The sequence below is a fragment of the Abramis brama genome (assembly GCF_963993115.1).
Source record: "Abramis brama genome assembly, chromosome: 3".
Classification (NCBI taxonomy): Eukaryota; Metazoa; Chordata; class Actinopteri; order Cypriniformes; family Leuciscidae; genus Abramis; species Abramis brama.
In genome coordinates this window covers 62,072,602-62,089,839 of record NC_139965.1, presented here as the reverse complement: position 1 = coordinate 62,089,839, position 17,238 = coordinate 62,072,602, and the positions used below count along the sequence as shown (strand labels likewise).

At 36.3% G+C, this 17,238-nt stretch overlaps 1 protein-coding gene across 2 annotated transcripts; it reads left to right on the top strand.

The window, feature by feature from the left end:
* The first annotated feature begins 734 nt into the window (after positions 1-734).
* Positions 735-16,833, top strand: hacd1 (3-hydroxyacyl-CoA dehydratase 1). Of its 2 annotated transcripts, XM_084108782.1 has the most exons (8): positions 735-889; positions 4,351-4,468; positions 5,755-5,773; positions 5,864-5,952; positions 6,088-6,209; positions 13,199-13,377; positions 15,333-15,428; positions 15,552-16,833. In XM_084108782.1, exons 1-7 carry the CDS (start codon positions 771-773, stop codon positions 15,413-15,415), a joined length of 729 nt encoding a protein of 242 aa, XP_083964908.1. In that variant the 5' UTR covers positions 735-770; the 3' UTR covers positions 15,416-15,428; positions 15,552-16,833. The 2 variants fall into 2 exon arrangements, with proteins under 2 accessions (XP_083964908.1, XP_083964907.1); XM_084108781.1 differs by having other exon boundaries at positions 15,333-16,833.
* Positions 16,834-17,238: the final 405 nt, after the last annotated feature.

The window sequence follows — 17,238 nt, the reverse complement described above, 5'->3', positions numbered from 1 at the left end:
CACAAAGGTATTTTTTTAGTTCCTTCATCAGAGCCTCTGAAGAACCAGGGGGTTATGTCTGATGTGTAATTGTTCAAGTTCAGACAGATAGTCTTTCTTTCAAAGTCGTTCAATACTGTTTATGCATCAGTAAATCAAGCCAGTGACTAAACGATCAACTTCACGTCGTTTCTCTTAGTAGGATGAAAGTAATCTTACTTAAACTGTGATTAATATACAGATAGCGATCAAAGAACAATCCCTTTCCAGTCGCCCAAGCTGTCAATCACACAGCGCAAGTTTATCTGGACACTTGCCAAAACTCGTTATGAAATCAATGACGCTGTTACACTGCACAACGAAGCTCTTACTGTACGTACATCATGTTTGCATTGGTGAAATCATCAGTGAGAGTGCAGAAACTGCGTTGCAATGATAAGATCTTCATTCACGTGATCTTTGCTCAGTGCTCATCACTGCAACCTTTTATGTGATGGGTATAGATCTAAATACTTAAAAAACACAAAACACAATGGGGTGGAAAGTGAGAACCAGTATTGACTTCCAATTTGTTTGAATTTTCTATTTTTTAAAAAAAGACCAGTTTCAACCTGTCCACCTCATCATGACAAATGAATTATTATTTTTAGTTCATTGTGATAACATAAGTCTACATGATATCTCCAGATGTGCATGACTGAACAGGAGACCCCCCCACACCCCACCCCACCCCACCCCCACGACTCTCCAGCTGTGCAGTGTGCACGCGCGTGGCTCGTGCGTGTGGTGTCATGGCGTCCGGAGAGGAGGACGGGTCTGTCGATGAGAAACAAACCAACAACAAGAAGAGAACTAAAGGCACAATCGCCACGGCATGGCTCACCTTCTACAACATCGCCATGACAGCCGGGTAACAGACCGCTTTGAGCTGCTTTTACTCACTGAATACACTCCTGTGTCTCTGAATACACTCTTGTGTCTGTTTATAGTTTCGCCGCATTGTAAATCACTCGACTGGTTGTTACTTAAAGCTACTTTTAAAGCTCTAAGAGAGACTATTGGGTTGCACTGTCATTGTTACAGTGTAATTATACATTTAAGTACTGAGTAATATTAATTAACTACATGCACTTACTCTAGGGATAGGGTAGGATTATGATTGGGTTTAGGTTATGTAATTATGCATAATTTACTGTTATTACTATGGTAAGTATGTAACATATGTAACAAGGACACTGTAAAATAAAGTGTTACGGACTGTTGCATTAAACCCGCACTGGGTGCAACTGTTAGTTGTGTTCTATAGTGGTCAGCTGTTGGTTATACTGGGATTTTCCTCTCAGAAACCGAAGCTCAGTGTTTCCTAATACGGATCCGCGCGCGTCACCGCGATATGTTTAGAACTCGCTCGACTGGCGAAATTCAACAAAGAAGAATAAAATGCACGATAATAATCATGAAACCGTTATTCACTTCAGCGCGATTTCATCCAGTGTAAACTTCTCGATTCTTGTGAAAAACAATGCGCTTAATTCTATTGGGTAACACTTTACAATAAGGTTCATTATCATTATGTAATGTATTAACTAACATGAACTAACAATGAGCGATACATTTGTTACAGTATTTATTAATCTTTGTTAATGTTAGTTAATAAATATCCAGCTGTTCATTGTTCGTTCATGTTAGTTCACAGTGCAGTAACTAATGTTGACATATACAACCTTTGATTTTAATAATGTATTAATAAATGTTGAAATTAATATTAACTAAGATTAATAAATGCTGAAGAAGTATTGTTAATTCTTAGTTCATGTTAACTAATGAACCTTATTTTAAAGTGTTACCGGTGAAAGGCTATCAATGCACATCTGAAATGTCGGCTACTTAATGAAAATACACTTACTTTCTCCTTTATAAAGTTTACTTTGTACTAATGTCAAATTACATTTTAAATCATTGTGTTTTAATAATTTTTCGTCATGCTTAAGTACACTTATTGTGATGTTTTGACTAACATACTTAAGCAAATGCAGCCTGATTATAATTGTAACTATTATTCAGTATTACATTTAAAATGTATGTATTTTAAATGTGCTAAATCGCAACTTCGCCATTACAAATGTGCAATAAATATATTTTATTACATGACATACAAGTTTCAGCAGAAATTAAATTAAAGGGTCATTCCATGTCAAATCAACCAAGGTTAAAAAAACCCAAAACATTCCTGAAGAAAGACGAACATAAATAGTGATGAAAGCCAAAAAATTAAATGTCACGGATGTAATCCACTATTTGGTCAAGGGGGTCAAAATGACAATTTTGGGATTTGGAGCCAAATTACAGGGCGGAGTAAAAAAGACTTTAGAAAGATGGCATCATCATCATGTTATTTTCACACAGAGATTAGTAGATCTATTACTGAAATCTGTTGACTTTAGCAAGATTAGTTTCATTATATGCCAACAGTGACCGTTCAAAAATGGGAAAAAGCACTTCTAGTGTTTTATGCCCCAGGTTTGAATGCCTGTAAATCAAGAAGTATTAAAGATATCTTAATATCCTTTCAGATTCTGGTTCTTGATAAAGTTGTCGTTTGCTATCTTCATTTTAAAGGCTCTGTATGGTTCAACCCCAGAGATGTGGAGATCTAAATGTGGCTCCGCGAGTAAATTGGTCAATTGTGCACATTTTCAGTGGTCAAGAACCAGATGTAGTTCACTGTGCACACAGCTGAGGCTTTTTATTTAAAGGGAAGAATAAATGATGTGGATTGTGGAAATTAGAAATGTCAAAACTATTGCACACAAGTCAACACACTTCTCTGAGTGCTAAAAATACACAGAAATTGTCAAGTTGAGGGACATTAACTTGCTCTTAAAAGTGTATTTATATTTTAATCAGTTTCAGTGTTATTTGAATGAAAGGATTTTGTTCATGAAGCTTCTGAAGCAGGCAAGAGTTCAAATACTACGTGTTACCACATTGACATCCCAATATCTCTGGGATTTAACCATATAGGGCCTTACAAGTTTATTAAGAATTAGAATAGAAGGATATTGAGACATCTCAACAGATCCAGTTACAGGCACGCAAACTTTGGAAAAACAATATTTATGGCACTCATATTCTATGCAATTGTGCATGTTGATAGAAAAAAACAAACAAGATACAATTCTATTTCCAACAATATTTGTTGTTCAGATATTCCCCTTTAAATAAAAAGCCTCAGCTGTGTGCACAGTGAACTACATCTGGTTCTTGACCACTGAAAATGTGCACAATTGACCAATTTACTCGCGGAGCCACATTTAGATCTCCACATCTCTGGCGTTGAACCATACAGAGCCTTTAAAATGAAGATAGCAAAATACAACTTTATCAAGAACCAGAATCTGAAAGGATATTAAGATATCTTTAATACTTCTTGATTTACAGGCATTCAAACCTGGGGCATAAAACACAAGAAGTGCTTTTTCCCATTTTTGAACGGTCACTGTTGGCATATAATGAAACTAATCTTGCTAAAGTCAACAGATTTCAGTAATAGATCTACTAATCTCTGTGTGAAAATAACATGATGATGATGCCATCTTTCTAAAGTCTTTTTTACTCCGCCCTGTAATTTGGCTCCAAATCTCATGTAAAAATTGTCATTTTGACCCAAACAAAACAGTGTATTACTCAGTCAATCTACATTCATTACATTTAATATTTTGTCTTTTTCTTCATTTATGTATTTCTTTCACCAAATCTTTTTTTAAACTTAAGGCACAGATAAAAAAATAAAATTCAGTAGATGAAGTCACTTCCTGTCAAGCGCACGTGTGTTCTGATGGTAACATGAACTACGGAAACGTTCCACTAACGTTTGACAGAAAATCATAGAGTGGTTTTGAACGACACACCTTATTGTTAAGTTAAAATCATTTAAGTATTTTTTGTAAAAAATTTTTTTAAATGATTTGCGCCAATAGTGCTCCCTCTCCTTAATATAAATGCCACTTAGTTTGATATTTTTCTCATATGCAATGACTTAAATGCATGTAAGTGTGGCTTAAGTGATTAAATACTTATTACTATGTATCTTTAGTTAAATATCTATTATTTGTCTAAGTAAACAAGACAAGCCCTTATATGGTGCTCTTTTTCCATTGTCAGCCATTTTGTAATCATTTCCAAAATCATAGTGGAGAAAATCTAGTGCAGTCCCATAATGCATTGCAATGAGAAGTGCACAACCCATGTGCTCTCAGCAACTATATAATGCCCATAATGCACTGTGAGTGTCATGTTTGGTGACTAGTTGAGTTTGCCGGTTAACTGAATGTCACTTCTATAGACGTTGTATGTGATGGTTTATTGCAGGTGGCTTGTACTGGCTGTTTCCATGGTCCGCTTTTACCTTCAGAAAGGATCCCATAAAGGCTTGTACAAACATATAGCAAGGACACTAAAATGTTTCCAGACATTTGCACTATTGGAGGTAAGATCAAATGCCTTTAACTACCATGATATGTGATATAAACTTTTACTTTATTTTATTTTCCAGTGTTGCAGTATCTTTATGTCTATTAGTCAATCAACACCATCTCGAAAAAAAATAAAAACTTTCTCTGAACCCATTTCTTACTGTTTTACTATTTGTATTAACAATTGCTGAATGAGGTATTCTCAGGAAACAGTGCAATATGTGCCCTTTAAAAAAAAAAGAACTTTTCCTCTTGAAAAAGTTTCCTCTTGCTCAAAGTCTTCCGTAACCACAATAGAAATAAACCAGTTTTTGAATGGCAAATTCTATTAGCCCGAATCATCTGCATGTCAAACTGTCTCGCAGTAATCTTTCCTCATCATCACTCGCCCTGTTTTAAACAGCACTTTTGCGCCCTTTAACTGCAAGCATTGTCTAATTATCTAAACTCACTGGAAAATAAAACTGAAAATTGTCATGGTAGCAGTGGTAAGAGGTACTGAACTTCCAACAAACAGAACTCAAAAGAGGGCATGTGTAGGGAAAATAACAATGGTCCCAAAATCGAGCCCTGAGGAACGCCACAAACTAAAGCGGCCGATTTAGAGGGAAAATTCCCTATATTCCCTTGTTACGACATAAAATGTCCTTTAGATAGAGGCATACCACTACTCAATGTTCCAAACAAAAGTGAGCGACTAAATCACTTCACAAATGGCCAATCCACAAGGCTATGGTCACTTCATAGAAGTAATTTCATGATTCATTTTGATAACTGAGTGAAAACTGGTGATTTATTTGAGTGTCTTACAAGTATCTGGGATTTAAACCCATTTAAAACCAGTTATAATTTTTTTATTTTTTTTTATTAATAAATGTATTTACCAAGCGCCACAAAAAAAAAAAAATATTCAAATAAATAATAAGACACAAATTTGGCATTTTATTTTATTTTATTTTTGCTACAAAAATCAGTAACACTTCAAAATACTGGTCTGTCATTAATAGGTAAATATGCAGGACTAATGAGTAGGACTACATTAACACTTCAGCTTCACTAATATGGAAACATAATTAACTAATCAGTATGTAATATCACATTTAGGACTGAGGTAGTTATTAGGTAGTCAATAATAGCCTCATTAATGAACTATATACCATTTTTTTGCAATGATGTTCAACAATTTATGGGACTGGGTAAAAAAGACATGAAACATCAGTTGAGTCTTTTAGCATGCTTATATCTATGTTCTGATCTATCTTCATTTCTTTTTCATACGCTTTGGCTGTTTTTATTTCAGATCGGACACTGTGCAATTGGTATGTACTATATTTTAAAGTGCAATGCTAACATATTTGATTCCAGGTATATAAAGATATTTTTCAGGTGTTGTTTTTGGTGTGTTAAAGGAATTGTGCGGACATCTGTAATTGTGACTGGGGTCCAAGTATGTTCTCGGATATTCATGGTCTGGTTTATTACAAACAGCATCAGACAGGTCGGTGTGCATGATGAGGACTTTAACTAATAATGTTCCCAATGGGAATTATGGGACATTTTCACTGTTCGCCAATCTCTAAATGGGCTGTTCAATTTTAAATATTGTTTTCTTTCATTTGAAACGCATGCTAAGATTCAGAACGAGGAGAGTGTGATCTTGTTCTTAGTGGTGTGGACCGTTACAGAGATCACTCGCTACTCTTTCTACACTTTCAACCTGATCCACCATCTGCCGTACTTCATCAAGTGGGCCAGGTACTCGAGACACTGCACGGTGTGGTTTATTGAGCATGCTGATACTCACAAGCATATGCTTTAGAGTTTCACAATATGGCTGCGTCCGAAATCACATACTTTACATTTACATTACATTTATTCATTTAGCAGACGCTTTTATCCAAAGCGACTTACAAATGAGAACATTAGAAGCAGTTAAACTAACAATAGGACAACAAGTATGCAAGTGCTATGACCCTTCCCAGTTTAATCTAACGCCGTACGTGTACTTTTGTTTTTTTAAAGATAATAGATATAGAATAGAAGATAAAGTGTTAGTATTAATGGATCAAGTGTTGGGGGGGTGTTTGGATGTCTATCGGCTCGCTTTCGGGTTAAACTCTCCGCGACTGCGCAACTAAAGTTGAGATATATAGGTTGCCAGGTTGAGGTGACAAACGGGTTGAAATTGTATATAGTGTGTGGATTGTGTGAATATAATGCATTTAATACAAGATCTGGCAACTGGTCAACATTAGACAAACATATTGGTCCGATTATTCATAAAGGAGTTTGGGCCATGCAAATTACGGGAGTTTCCCGGGAGAAATAACAAACCGGGAGGGGTCCGGGAGATAGGGCTAAAAAACGGAATAAACCAGGGAAAAACGGGAGTGTTGACAGGTATGAGTTAGGCAGATCATTCCTCCAGCAGGGAACAGTCCAGAAATAGGTCAGAGATTTTGTGCCTCTTTGAGATGGCACCACAAGACAGCATTCACTTGCAGAGCGCAAGTTTCTGGATGGCACATAAGTCTGAAGTAATGAGTTTAGGGAAAAGGGAGCAGAGCCAGTGGTTGTTCTGTAGGCAAACGTCAGTGACTTGAATTTGATGCGAGCGGCAACTGGCAACCAGTGCAGGTTTGTGAGGAGAGGAGTGACATGTGCTCTCTTCGGCTCGTTAAAGACCACTCTAGCTGCAGCATTCTGGATCAGTTGCAGAGTTTTGACCGTGCAAGCTGGAAGACCGGCCAGGAGAGCGTTACAATAGTCCAGTCTGGATAAAACTAGCGCTTGGACAAGGAGTTTTGTAGCATGTTCTGATAGGAAGGGCCTGATCCTCCTAATGTTGTACAAGGCAAATCTACATGACCGGGCAGTTCTAGCAATGTGGTCTGTGAAGTTCAATTGATCATCAATTACCACACCAAGGTTCCTGGCTGACCTTGATGGAGTTATGGATGATGAAACTAGCTGAATGGTGAAGTTGTAATGAAGTGTTGGGTTGGCTGGGACCACGAGTAGCTCTGTCTTTGCAAGGTTTAGTTGAAGGTGATGGTCCTTCATCCAGCCAGAAATGTCTGTCAGGCTGAGATACGATCAGCTACCGTCGGATGTCAGGCTGGAATGAGAGGTAGAGTTGTGTGTCATCAGCGTAGCAGTGATAGGAAAAGCCATGTTTCTGAATCACAGATCCTAGTGATGTCATGTAGATGGAGAAGAGCAGTGGCCCCAGCACTGAGCCCTGAGGCACTCCAGTAGCTAGATGTTGGGTCTTAGACACCTCACCCCTCCACGATACCCTAAAGGACCTGCTGAGAGGTAAGACTTGAACCATTGTAGTGTGGTTCCCGAGATGCCCTTCATCTTTAGGATTGACAGGAGGATCTGGTGGTTAACTGTGTCAAAGTCAGCAGGTCCAGCAGGATGAGAACTGAGGATCGGGAAGCTGCTCTTGCCAGTCTCAGAGCTTCAGTAACCGAGAACAGGGCAGTCTCAGTTGAGTGTCCGCTTTTGAAACCAGACTGGTTGTCGTCCAGGAGATTGTTCTGTGGAAGGAAGGAAGAGATCTGGTTGAAAACAACTCGTTCAAGTGTTTTCGCGACGAATGGAAGGAGAGATAGCGGTCTGTAATTTTCCAGATGTGCTGGATTTAGACTGGGTTTCTTAAGCAGTGGGGTTACACGAGCCTGCTTAAATGCTGTGGGAAAGGTACCAGTGTGAAGAGAGGTGTTTATGATGTGTGTGAGTGCGGGTACAACTGAGGAAGAAATGGCTTGAAGTAGGTTAGTGGGAATAGGATCAAGCGGACAGGTGGTGGGGCGATTGGAAAGCAGGAGTTTGGAGACTTCTGCCTCTGAAAGCCGAGAGAAGGAGGGTAGAATGTGTGTGTTAGCTGCTAAGATGTGTGTGTCAGTTTGTGGTTTGGTAAATTGGCCGCTGATGGTGGTTCTTTTATTTATGAAGAATGTGGCAAAATTGTCCGCTGTTAGGGTTAACAAACACTGTTTCCTAGTGACTACATCTGCACTTAAATCAAATGAGAAAAAGATACAAAACACTTACAGTTACTGTCACCTCCTGTTGCTTGACTGCTACTTCCCTACTATATAGTGGGTAAAAACTGTGTGGCAAAAGAAGTGTTTAAATTCACAGTACTCGTAAAACAGTCTCTGGACTCAGTCCTCTCTACTACTTCCGGTGAGATTCTGAAGTGTTCTTCCGACGGACACTTTTCTATCCCATAAGGCCACGGGAGAGGATTTATGAACGACAGTGAAGCGACGCAACAGTAACAAATAGGGGTGTAACAATATATCGAAATACAAAAATGCAACAATATGTATCGTGGATAGTTCACCCAAAACGAAAATGACTGTGTGAGAAAACAAATCAAGTTTTCAGAGTTTTAGTGTCAGTACTACATTAAACTACTATATATAATGTTGAATATAATGTATATATATATATATATATAAGCAAAGGGTGGATATTTGTGGGTGCTGATAATGCCTATATCTTGTTACCAGTAAAAGTGTCCTACATTATTTTAAATATATCTAGTCAGTGACAGAGCACAAGCATATTCGTCTAAAATAATTCTGTATTTTCAGCTTCAGAATCATGAATATTGTTATTCTGGTGTCTCTATTGTCCTGTGCTTTGGGTTTCAGCACCAAGTCCAAGACTATTCATTTACACACACAATGTAACACCAAATTTACCATTTTAATCAACAGTACATTTTTTGTTAACCTTTTACCATATGTCTTGGAGTATCGCAATAATATCGTATCGTGAGTTCAATATCGTGATGAGGGTCTCGTTACACCCATAGTAACAACATGGCGGATGTAGTATATCTGGATTACATTCATACTATTTAGTGGTTTCAAATTAATTACTTATTCAAAATAAGTACCTACTCAAGAGAGGGTGTGATTTCAGACACAGCTGAAGTCTTATTTCAGCTGTTGTAGTAGAAATGAGCTCAGAATACTAAAATGATTTCATTGAGCAACTAACATTTAATTTTGTGGCCTTTTTTGAAGGGGACCCATTATGCAAAATTCACTTTTAAATGGTGTTTGAGCATAAATGTGTGTTTGCAGTGTGTGAACACAGCCACCCTATAATGATAAAAATCCACCCACTCCTTTTTGTGACCCCCATAAAACCTCAACAGTCTCAAAATATAAGCATTTTTTATTTTCTGTACAATGTCATGTCACATTCCCCGCTCACGACTGCTGACGGACACTAATTATACTCATATTTATTTAACACACCATAACACTTATTATTCCCTTACATTTGTATATAACATACTGTACATACACATTGTCTGTTTTTTATATTGTGTATTTCTATATATTTTAATTATCTGTGTCTTGTCACTGTCATTCATGTGCTGTGGAAGCTTCTGTCACCAAGATAAATTCCTTGTACACTATATTGCCAATTGCCACCCCTCTAAATGATTTAATTCAGGTGTTCAATCACTTCCAAGGCTACAGTTGTATAAATCCAGCACTAGTTATGCAGAAGCTTCTACACACATCTGTGACAGAACGGGTCGCTCTCAGGAGCTCAGTGAACTCAAGTGTGGTGCCGTGATCGGTTTCCATCTTTGCAATAAGTCCATCCGTGAAATTTCCTCACTACTAAATATTCCACGGTCAACTGTTAGTGGTATTATAACAGAGTGGGTGCAATTGGGAACAACAGCAACTCAAGTGGTAGGCCACGTAAAGTCCCAGAGCGGGTCATGCTGAGGTCAACAGCCACAGACACTGGACTCTAGAACCGTGGAGACGTGTTCTCTGGAGTGACGAATCACGCTTCTCTGTCTGCCGATCCGATGGACGAGTCCAGGTTTAGCGGGTGCCAGGAGAACAGTGCTTGCCTGACTGCATTGTGCCCAGTGTAAAGTTTGGTGGAGGGGGGTTTATGGTGTGGGGTTGTTTTTCAGGGGTCGCCCCTTAGTTCCAGTGAAAGGAACTTTTAATGCTTCAGCATACCAAGGCATTTTGGACAATTTCATGCTCCCAACTGTGTGGGAAGAGTTTGGGGATGTTCCAGTTCCAGCATGACTGCACACCAGTGCATTCACCCAAAGCAGGTCCATAAACACATGGATGAGGAACTGGACTGGCCTTCACAGAGTCCTGACCTCGACCCGATAGAACAGCTTCGGGATGAATTAGAGCGAAGATTGCGAGCCAGGCCGAGTGTCGTAGACATTGTGTCGCCCAGATCCGGCCCACATCTGACACGCGTGGAATCCACATGGCCCAGATGTGGCCCGGATCTGGGCCGACACTATGTTGCTGTCTGGGCAGCCTTTCATCTCACTTGCACAAAAACACATTCAGTATTCCTTAAAATAAATTAAAAGTCAAATGCAAACAAATAAATATACTTTAGTATATTTTAGTGTTTTTGCTGTTGACCTTTTATGATCCAATTCAACCATAGGATTAAGCAAACATGATTTTAAATAACCATCACATTTGTTTCAGTTTGTTGTGTTTATTGCTGAAGTAAGAGTGTTTAACTTTCTTCTTCTGAGATCCAGAACAGCAGCACAGCTGAAAGGTGTGTTTGAGCGTACAAAATCTGCAATTTATTTCAGCCATTTTACTTCTGGTGCAAAAGGGCCTTTACATTCACCAAAATTAAACTTTTCTTTTTTCTTGTTACTGAAAAACAAGCAAGCCCAGCCCAGGTCAGGAAAAAAGTAGTTAATTTTTATAAATGCAAGTAGTTACATTTTATGGAGTAACTCAATATTGTAACATTACTTTTCAAAAAAGTAACTAAGTAAAGCAAGTAGTTACATTTTTAGGGAGTAACTCAATATTGTAACATTACTTTTCACAAAAAGTAACTAAGTAAAGCAAGTAGTTATATTTTATGGAGTAACTCAATATTGTAACATTACTTTTCAAAAAGTAACTAAGTAAAGCAAGTAGTTACATTTTTAGGGAGTAACTCAATATTGTAACATTACTTTTCAAAAAGTAACTAAGTAAAGCAAGTAGTTACATTTTTAGGGAGTAACTCAATATTGTAACATTACTTTTCAAAAAGTAACTAAGTAAAGCAAGTAGTTACATTTTTAGGGAGTAACTCAATATTGTAACATTACTTTTCACAAAAAAGTAACTAAGTAAAGCAATTAGTTACATTTTTAGGGAGTAACTCAATATTGTAACATTACTTTTCAAAAAGTAACTAAGTAAAGCAAGTAGTTACATTTTTAGGGAGTAACTCAATATTGTAACATTACTTTTCACAAAAAGTAACTAAGTAAAGCAAGTAGCTACATTTTAGGGAGTAACTCAATATTGTAACATTACTTTTCACAAAAAAGTAACTAAAGCAATTAGTTACATTTTTAGGGAGTAACTCAATATTGTAACATTTACTTTTCACAAAAAGTAACTAAGTATAGCAAGTTGTTACATTTTATGGAGTAACTCAATATTGTAACATTACTTTTCACAAAAAGTAACTAAGTAAAGCAAGTAGCTACATTTTAGGGAGTAACTCAATATTGTAACATTACTTTTCACAAAAAAGTAACTAAGTAAAGCAATTAGTTACATTTTTAGGGAGTAACTCAATATTGTAACATTTACTTTTCACAAAAAGTAACTAAGTAAAGCAAGTAGTTATATTTTATGGAGTAACTCAATATTGTAACATTACTTTTCAAAAAGTAACTAAGTAAAGCAAGTAGTTACATTTTTAGGGAGTAACTCAATATTGTAACATTACTTTTCACAAAAAGTAACTAAGTAAAGCAAGTAGCTACATTTTAGGGAGTAACTCAATATTGTAACATTACTTTTCACAAAAAAGTAACTAAGTAAAGCAATTAGTTACATTTTTAGGGAGTAACTCAATATTGTAACATTTACTTTTCACAAAAAGTAACTAAGTAAAGCAAGTAGTTACATTTTAGGGAGTAACTCGGTAACACTTTACAATAAGGTTCCTTTATTAAACATTAGTTAATGTATTAACTAACATGAACTAACAATGAGCAATACGTTTATTACTGTTTTTGTTAATCTTTGTTAATGTTAGTTAATAAAAATAAAGCTGTTCATTGTTTGTTCATGTTAGTTCACAGTGCATTAACTAATGTTAACAAGATTTTAATAAAGTATTAGTAAATGTTGAAATTAACATTAACAAAGATGAACAAATGCTGTATAAGTGCAGTTCATTATTAGTTAATGTTAACTAATGTAGTTAACTAATGAACCTTATTGTAAAGTGTTACCAGTAACTCAATATTGTAACATTACTTTTCACAAAAAGTAACCAAGTAAAGCAAGTAGTTACATTTTTAGGAAGTAACGCAATATTGTAACAGATTACTTTTAAAAGTAACTTTCCCTAACACTGCTAATTCTCCAAAACAGTGGTTACCAACCCTGATCCTGGAGTTCTGTAGTTTAGAAACACTGCTTTGAAGACCTTTGCGAATCATTTGTTTGTAAACCAGTGATTCTGAGCGAATTTCAAACTGACAAAGTCACGTGATTTCAGTAAACAAGGCTTTGTTACGTCGGTGGACCAGGACCAGCCAATATGCATGTGTCTCGCAATATTAATAACTTTCCCCAACACTGAGTTACATAATAATTGTTGATGTGTGTGTTTGTGCGGTTAAAATGTGTGATGACGCATTTATTTTCCTGCTTTGTCTTTTTCTTATCTCCTGTTTTCCTCAGGTATAACATGTTTATTGTCATGTACCCCCTGGGAGTCGTTGGTGAACTGCTGACCATACAAGCTGCCTTACCGTATGTCCGGAGATCAGGCATGTTCTCCCTCAGGCTTCCCAACAAATACAACGTGTCCTTTGACTATTACTACTTCCTGATCATCGTCATGCTGTCCTACATCCCATGTAAGAACTCAATGAAACACAAGACCAGCTGAATGCTACTGTCTAATCCTGCTAATAATCTGCTACACACTATTTATCTATCTATTTGTCTATCTATCTATCCTTATTTAAGCTTATTTACCATTCTAATATTTCTATTTGATCTATCATGCTAGCAATGTGCTAATTAATGCTAGCAACGTGCTAAAACATGCTATCCAACTAATAAAACATACTAGCAACATGTTAATTAATGCTAGCAGCTAATTCAATTCATGTTAGCAATGTGTTAAAACATGTTAATTCATGTTAATTCATGTTAGACATGTCAATTAGACGTGTTAAAACTTGTTCATTTGTCTATCTATCGGTCTGTCTATCCTTATTTAAGCTGCCATTCTATCTAATATTTCAAATTTATCTATCATGCTAGCAATGTGCTAATTAATGCTAGCAACGTGCAAAAACATGCAAGCCAACTGATAAAACATACTAGTAACATGTTAATTCATGCTAGCAACATGTTAAGTCATGCTAGCAATGTGCTAATTTGTTAGCAATGTGTTTAAACATGTTAATTCATGTTAGCAATGTTAAAACATGCTAATTAATACTAACAACCTGTGCTACCTTCTAATCCTGCTAATAATCTGCTACACTTTCTCTGAATAAACTGAGCATGACTGAGTGTCTACAGTTGCATTGGCAACTATAAACTATTGCTTTTGCATGATGTTTCGTTCTGTCACCTAGTGGCATGAATAAGTGCGAGATCATTGCCATTTTGTCTGACTCAACATCAAATGTACCGAGTGCTCTTTTGCTGAGTACTATGTAAATGACAGTATCTCTGTTATGATTGCTGCTTGCAATGATTTGATTTTAGTGTAGATAAACTTGTGGGATGGTGTTAAAGCTTTGGAAGCCAAGGCTGATTTTCTGATTAGTTTAAGGTCTTTTTACGTTACCAACGTGCTAAAACATTATAGCAAACTGTTAAAACATACTAGCAATTTGTTAATTCATGTTAGCAATGTGCTAATTCATGTTAGCAATGTGTTAAAACATGTTAATTAATGTTAGTAATGTTAAAACATGGTATTTCATGTTAGCAAAATGCTAAAACATGTTAGGAAATGCTAATTAATAGTAACAACCTGTTAAAACATGCTAGCAAAACATGATAATTCATGTTAGCAACATGTTAAAACATGCTAGAAATGTTAAAACATATTAAATGATAGTAAAATGCAAAATGATAATGTTAACAACGTTAATTCATGTTAACAAAATGCAAAAACATGCTAAAAATGTGTTAACTTGCTAGTAAAAACATGATAATTAATGTTAACAAAATGTTAATTCATGTTAGCAATGTGTTAAATCATGCTAATTAATACTAAAAACCTGTTAAAACGTTAGCAAAACATGATTATTAATGTTAGCAACATGTTAAAACATGCTAGAAATGTTAAAACATCCTAGCAACATAATTAATGTTAACAACATGTTAATTCATGTTAACAAAATGCAAAAACATGCTAGAAATATGTTAACTTGCTAGTAAAAACATGATAATTCATGCTAGCAACATGTTAAAACATGCTAGCAACATGCTTTTTAATACTAAAAACATGTTAAAACATCCTAGCAACATGATAATTAATGTTAACAACATGTTAATTCATGTTAACAAAATGCAAAAACATGTTAGAAATGTGTTATCTTGTTAGTAAAAACATGATAATTCATGCTAGCAACATGTTAAAACATGTTAGCAAAACATGATCATACATGCTACCCACATGTTAATTCATGTTAACAACATGCTAATTCATGCTAGCAATGTCGTTCTTTCCCTTTCCACTTCACTAAATTCAGAGCTTTTAAAACTTTCAGACTTTAATACGGCTTTGTGAAGCCAACACAAAAGTTTGTCCCGATGAAGTTGTCAATGTTGTGTGCTTCTCTTCCAGTGTTTCCTCAGCTCTTCTTCCACATGCTGCGTCAGAGGAGGAGGGTTCTTCACGGAGAAGTCATAGTAGAGAAAGATGAGTAGAAGCAATCCCCAGGTAGCCGTCAGATATTTGAGAAAAGTTTATAATAAAACAATTAAATATGAATCAATTCTACTACTATTAGTTCCGGTCGATATTCCCAGCAGAACCCTTCATTAAGGTTCTCCACTCTTCCAGTTGTGTTTCATTTCACAAGGACGGAATCACTTCATTGGTCAGAGGAGATCTGGAGTTCGAGGACGATGGAGGATCCTCGTCTGGTCTGAGGAAGAGCACTGGACTGGAATCTGGCATTACTAACGATCATCCGTCCCTCGGTGTAATCTCCCCTGATCTGGACTGTATTGTGGTTTGTGTAGTTGCAGCGATGCTTAGGTGAACCATTCCACAAATTCACTTTGGTTTTCTCATCCATGTTCTTGGAATGACAGATTAGAGATTAAAATAATGAATACTTCTTCATCTTTATCCATCGGAAGGTGGTGTTATAGCAGAACTTTCAGTACAATAGCAAAACCTGTGGCACTGACAAAACTATGTATAGACTGTTATTTTTGTATCACTTGGCTACCACAATGTCATTCACACGCAACTGGTATTAAAAAAGCATGTAACTCAAATGAACATAAATGTATTAATATACACTTTAAGGGGTTTATCTGTTTAGTGTTTATGAAAGTATCGTCATTATCTAGATATCATGTTGAAGGTTATCGATTATCTTAAGTCTGAGAACTGATTCTTTCGAATTAATAGTAATTTTCAAGAACGTTTTGATATAACACCAGGTGTAATGTGATAAAAGCTCATCAACCATGTTCAGTGTTTTGTCCAAACCTGCCGCTGAGACTGTGAGAAGCAACACAACATTTGGTCCATTGATCGCTTTCTGTTTTTATCATGTTACCCACTCCTCATTTACATCATATGAGTGTGACTTTTGGCCCAATATATGAGCAGTTTGGCATTTAGTTTGGACAGAAAATGACTTGCTATGTTGGGACACATTTTTTACACTTCTTCCGCTAGTATGCACTATGATTATCTTTGTTGCTTCAGTGTTTACAATCCAAACTAGAGGAAATAAACTGGGAAAGGTTTGTACAGTGCTCTGGAAAACAAGCAGCGCATGTTCGGTTCATCCAAGACTAGTTGTTGCTAAAACTTTTGCTCATTTGGCTCTCAGACCTTCTGTGTTGTTGTTTTGTTTGTTTTATTTATAATTTTATTTTATTTTTTTCTGTAAGAAACTTGAGTTCACAGCTCTCTTTTGAGTAGATTCTCTCAACGGTGCTTCATTATTGTGTTCTTCTGTGCAGCTGAGGAGAGAAGTGGACATCACTAGATAGAATTCTGAAGAACATTTTCATGTATTTAAATCAATACCTGGTAATTGTTCTGATTGAATAAAGGTCTTGAAGAAAGAATGAAAGAAACAATAAAAAGAACTATGACTATATGTTCTTAAAGGGGTGGTTGATTATGATTTCTCTTTTCTAACTTTAGTTAGTGTGTAATGTTGCTGTTTGAGCATAAACAACATCTGCAAAGTTACGACGCTCAAAGTTCAAAGCAAAGGGAGATATTTGCTTTTACAGAAATCGCTGTTTAAGGACTACAACAAACGGCTGGTAGAGACTACACAACATTCCTCACGGGTTAGTGACATCACCAACCCTAGAATTTACATAAACCCCGCCCCCTGAACACGATTTATAGATTATCAAGACAGAATATGCTAATCAATGACTAGAAGATAACTACACATCAGCTTCATTAATTCATCAACTAATCATTCAGAAATGTCCTGTTGCTTCTACATGTCGTCTCTTCTTCTTGAGTCTCTCCATCTTTGTCTGACTCC

Excerpts from the sequence above, each read along its gene's own strand:
- hacd1 (XM_084108782.1), top strand. The coding sequence starts at position 771 with ATGGCGTCCGGAGAGGAGGACGGGTCTGTCGATGAGAAACAAACCAAC. Across the intron at positions 890-4,350 it reads AACATCGCCATGACAGCCGG|GTGGCTTGTACTGGCTGTTT; the intron begins GTAACAGACCGC and ends GGTTTATTGCAG. Across the intron at positions 6,210-13,198 it reads TACTTCATCAAGTGGGCCAG|GTATAACATGTTTATTGTCA; the intron begins GTACTCGAGACA and ends TGTTTTCCTCAG.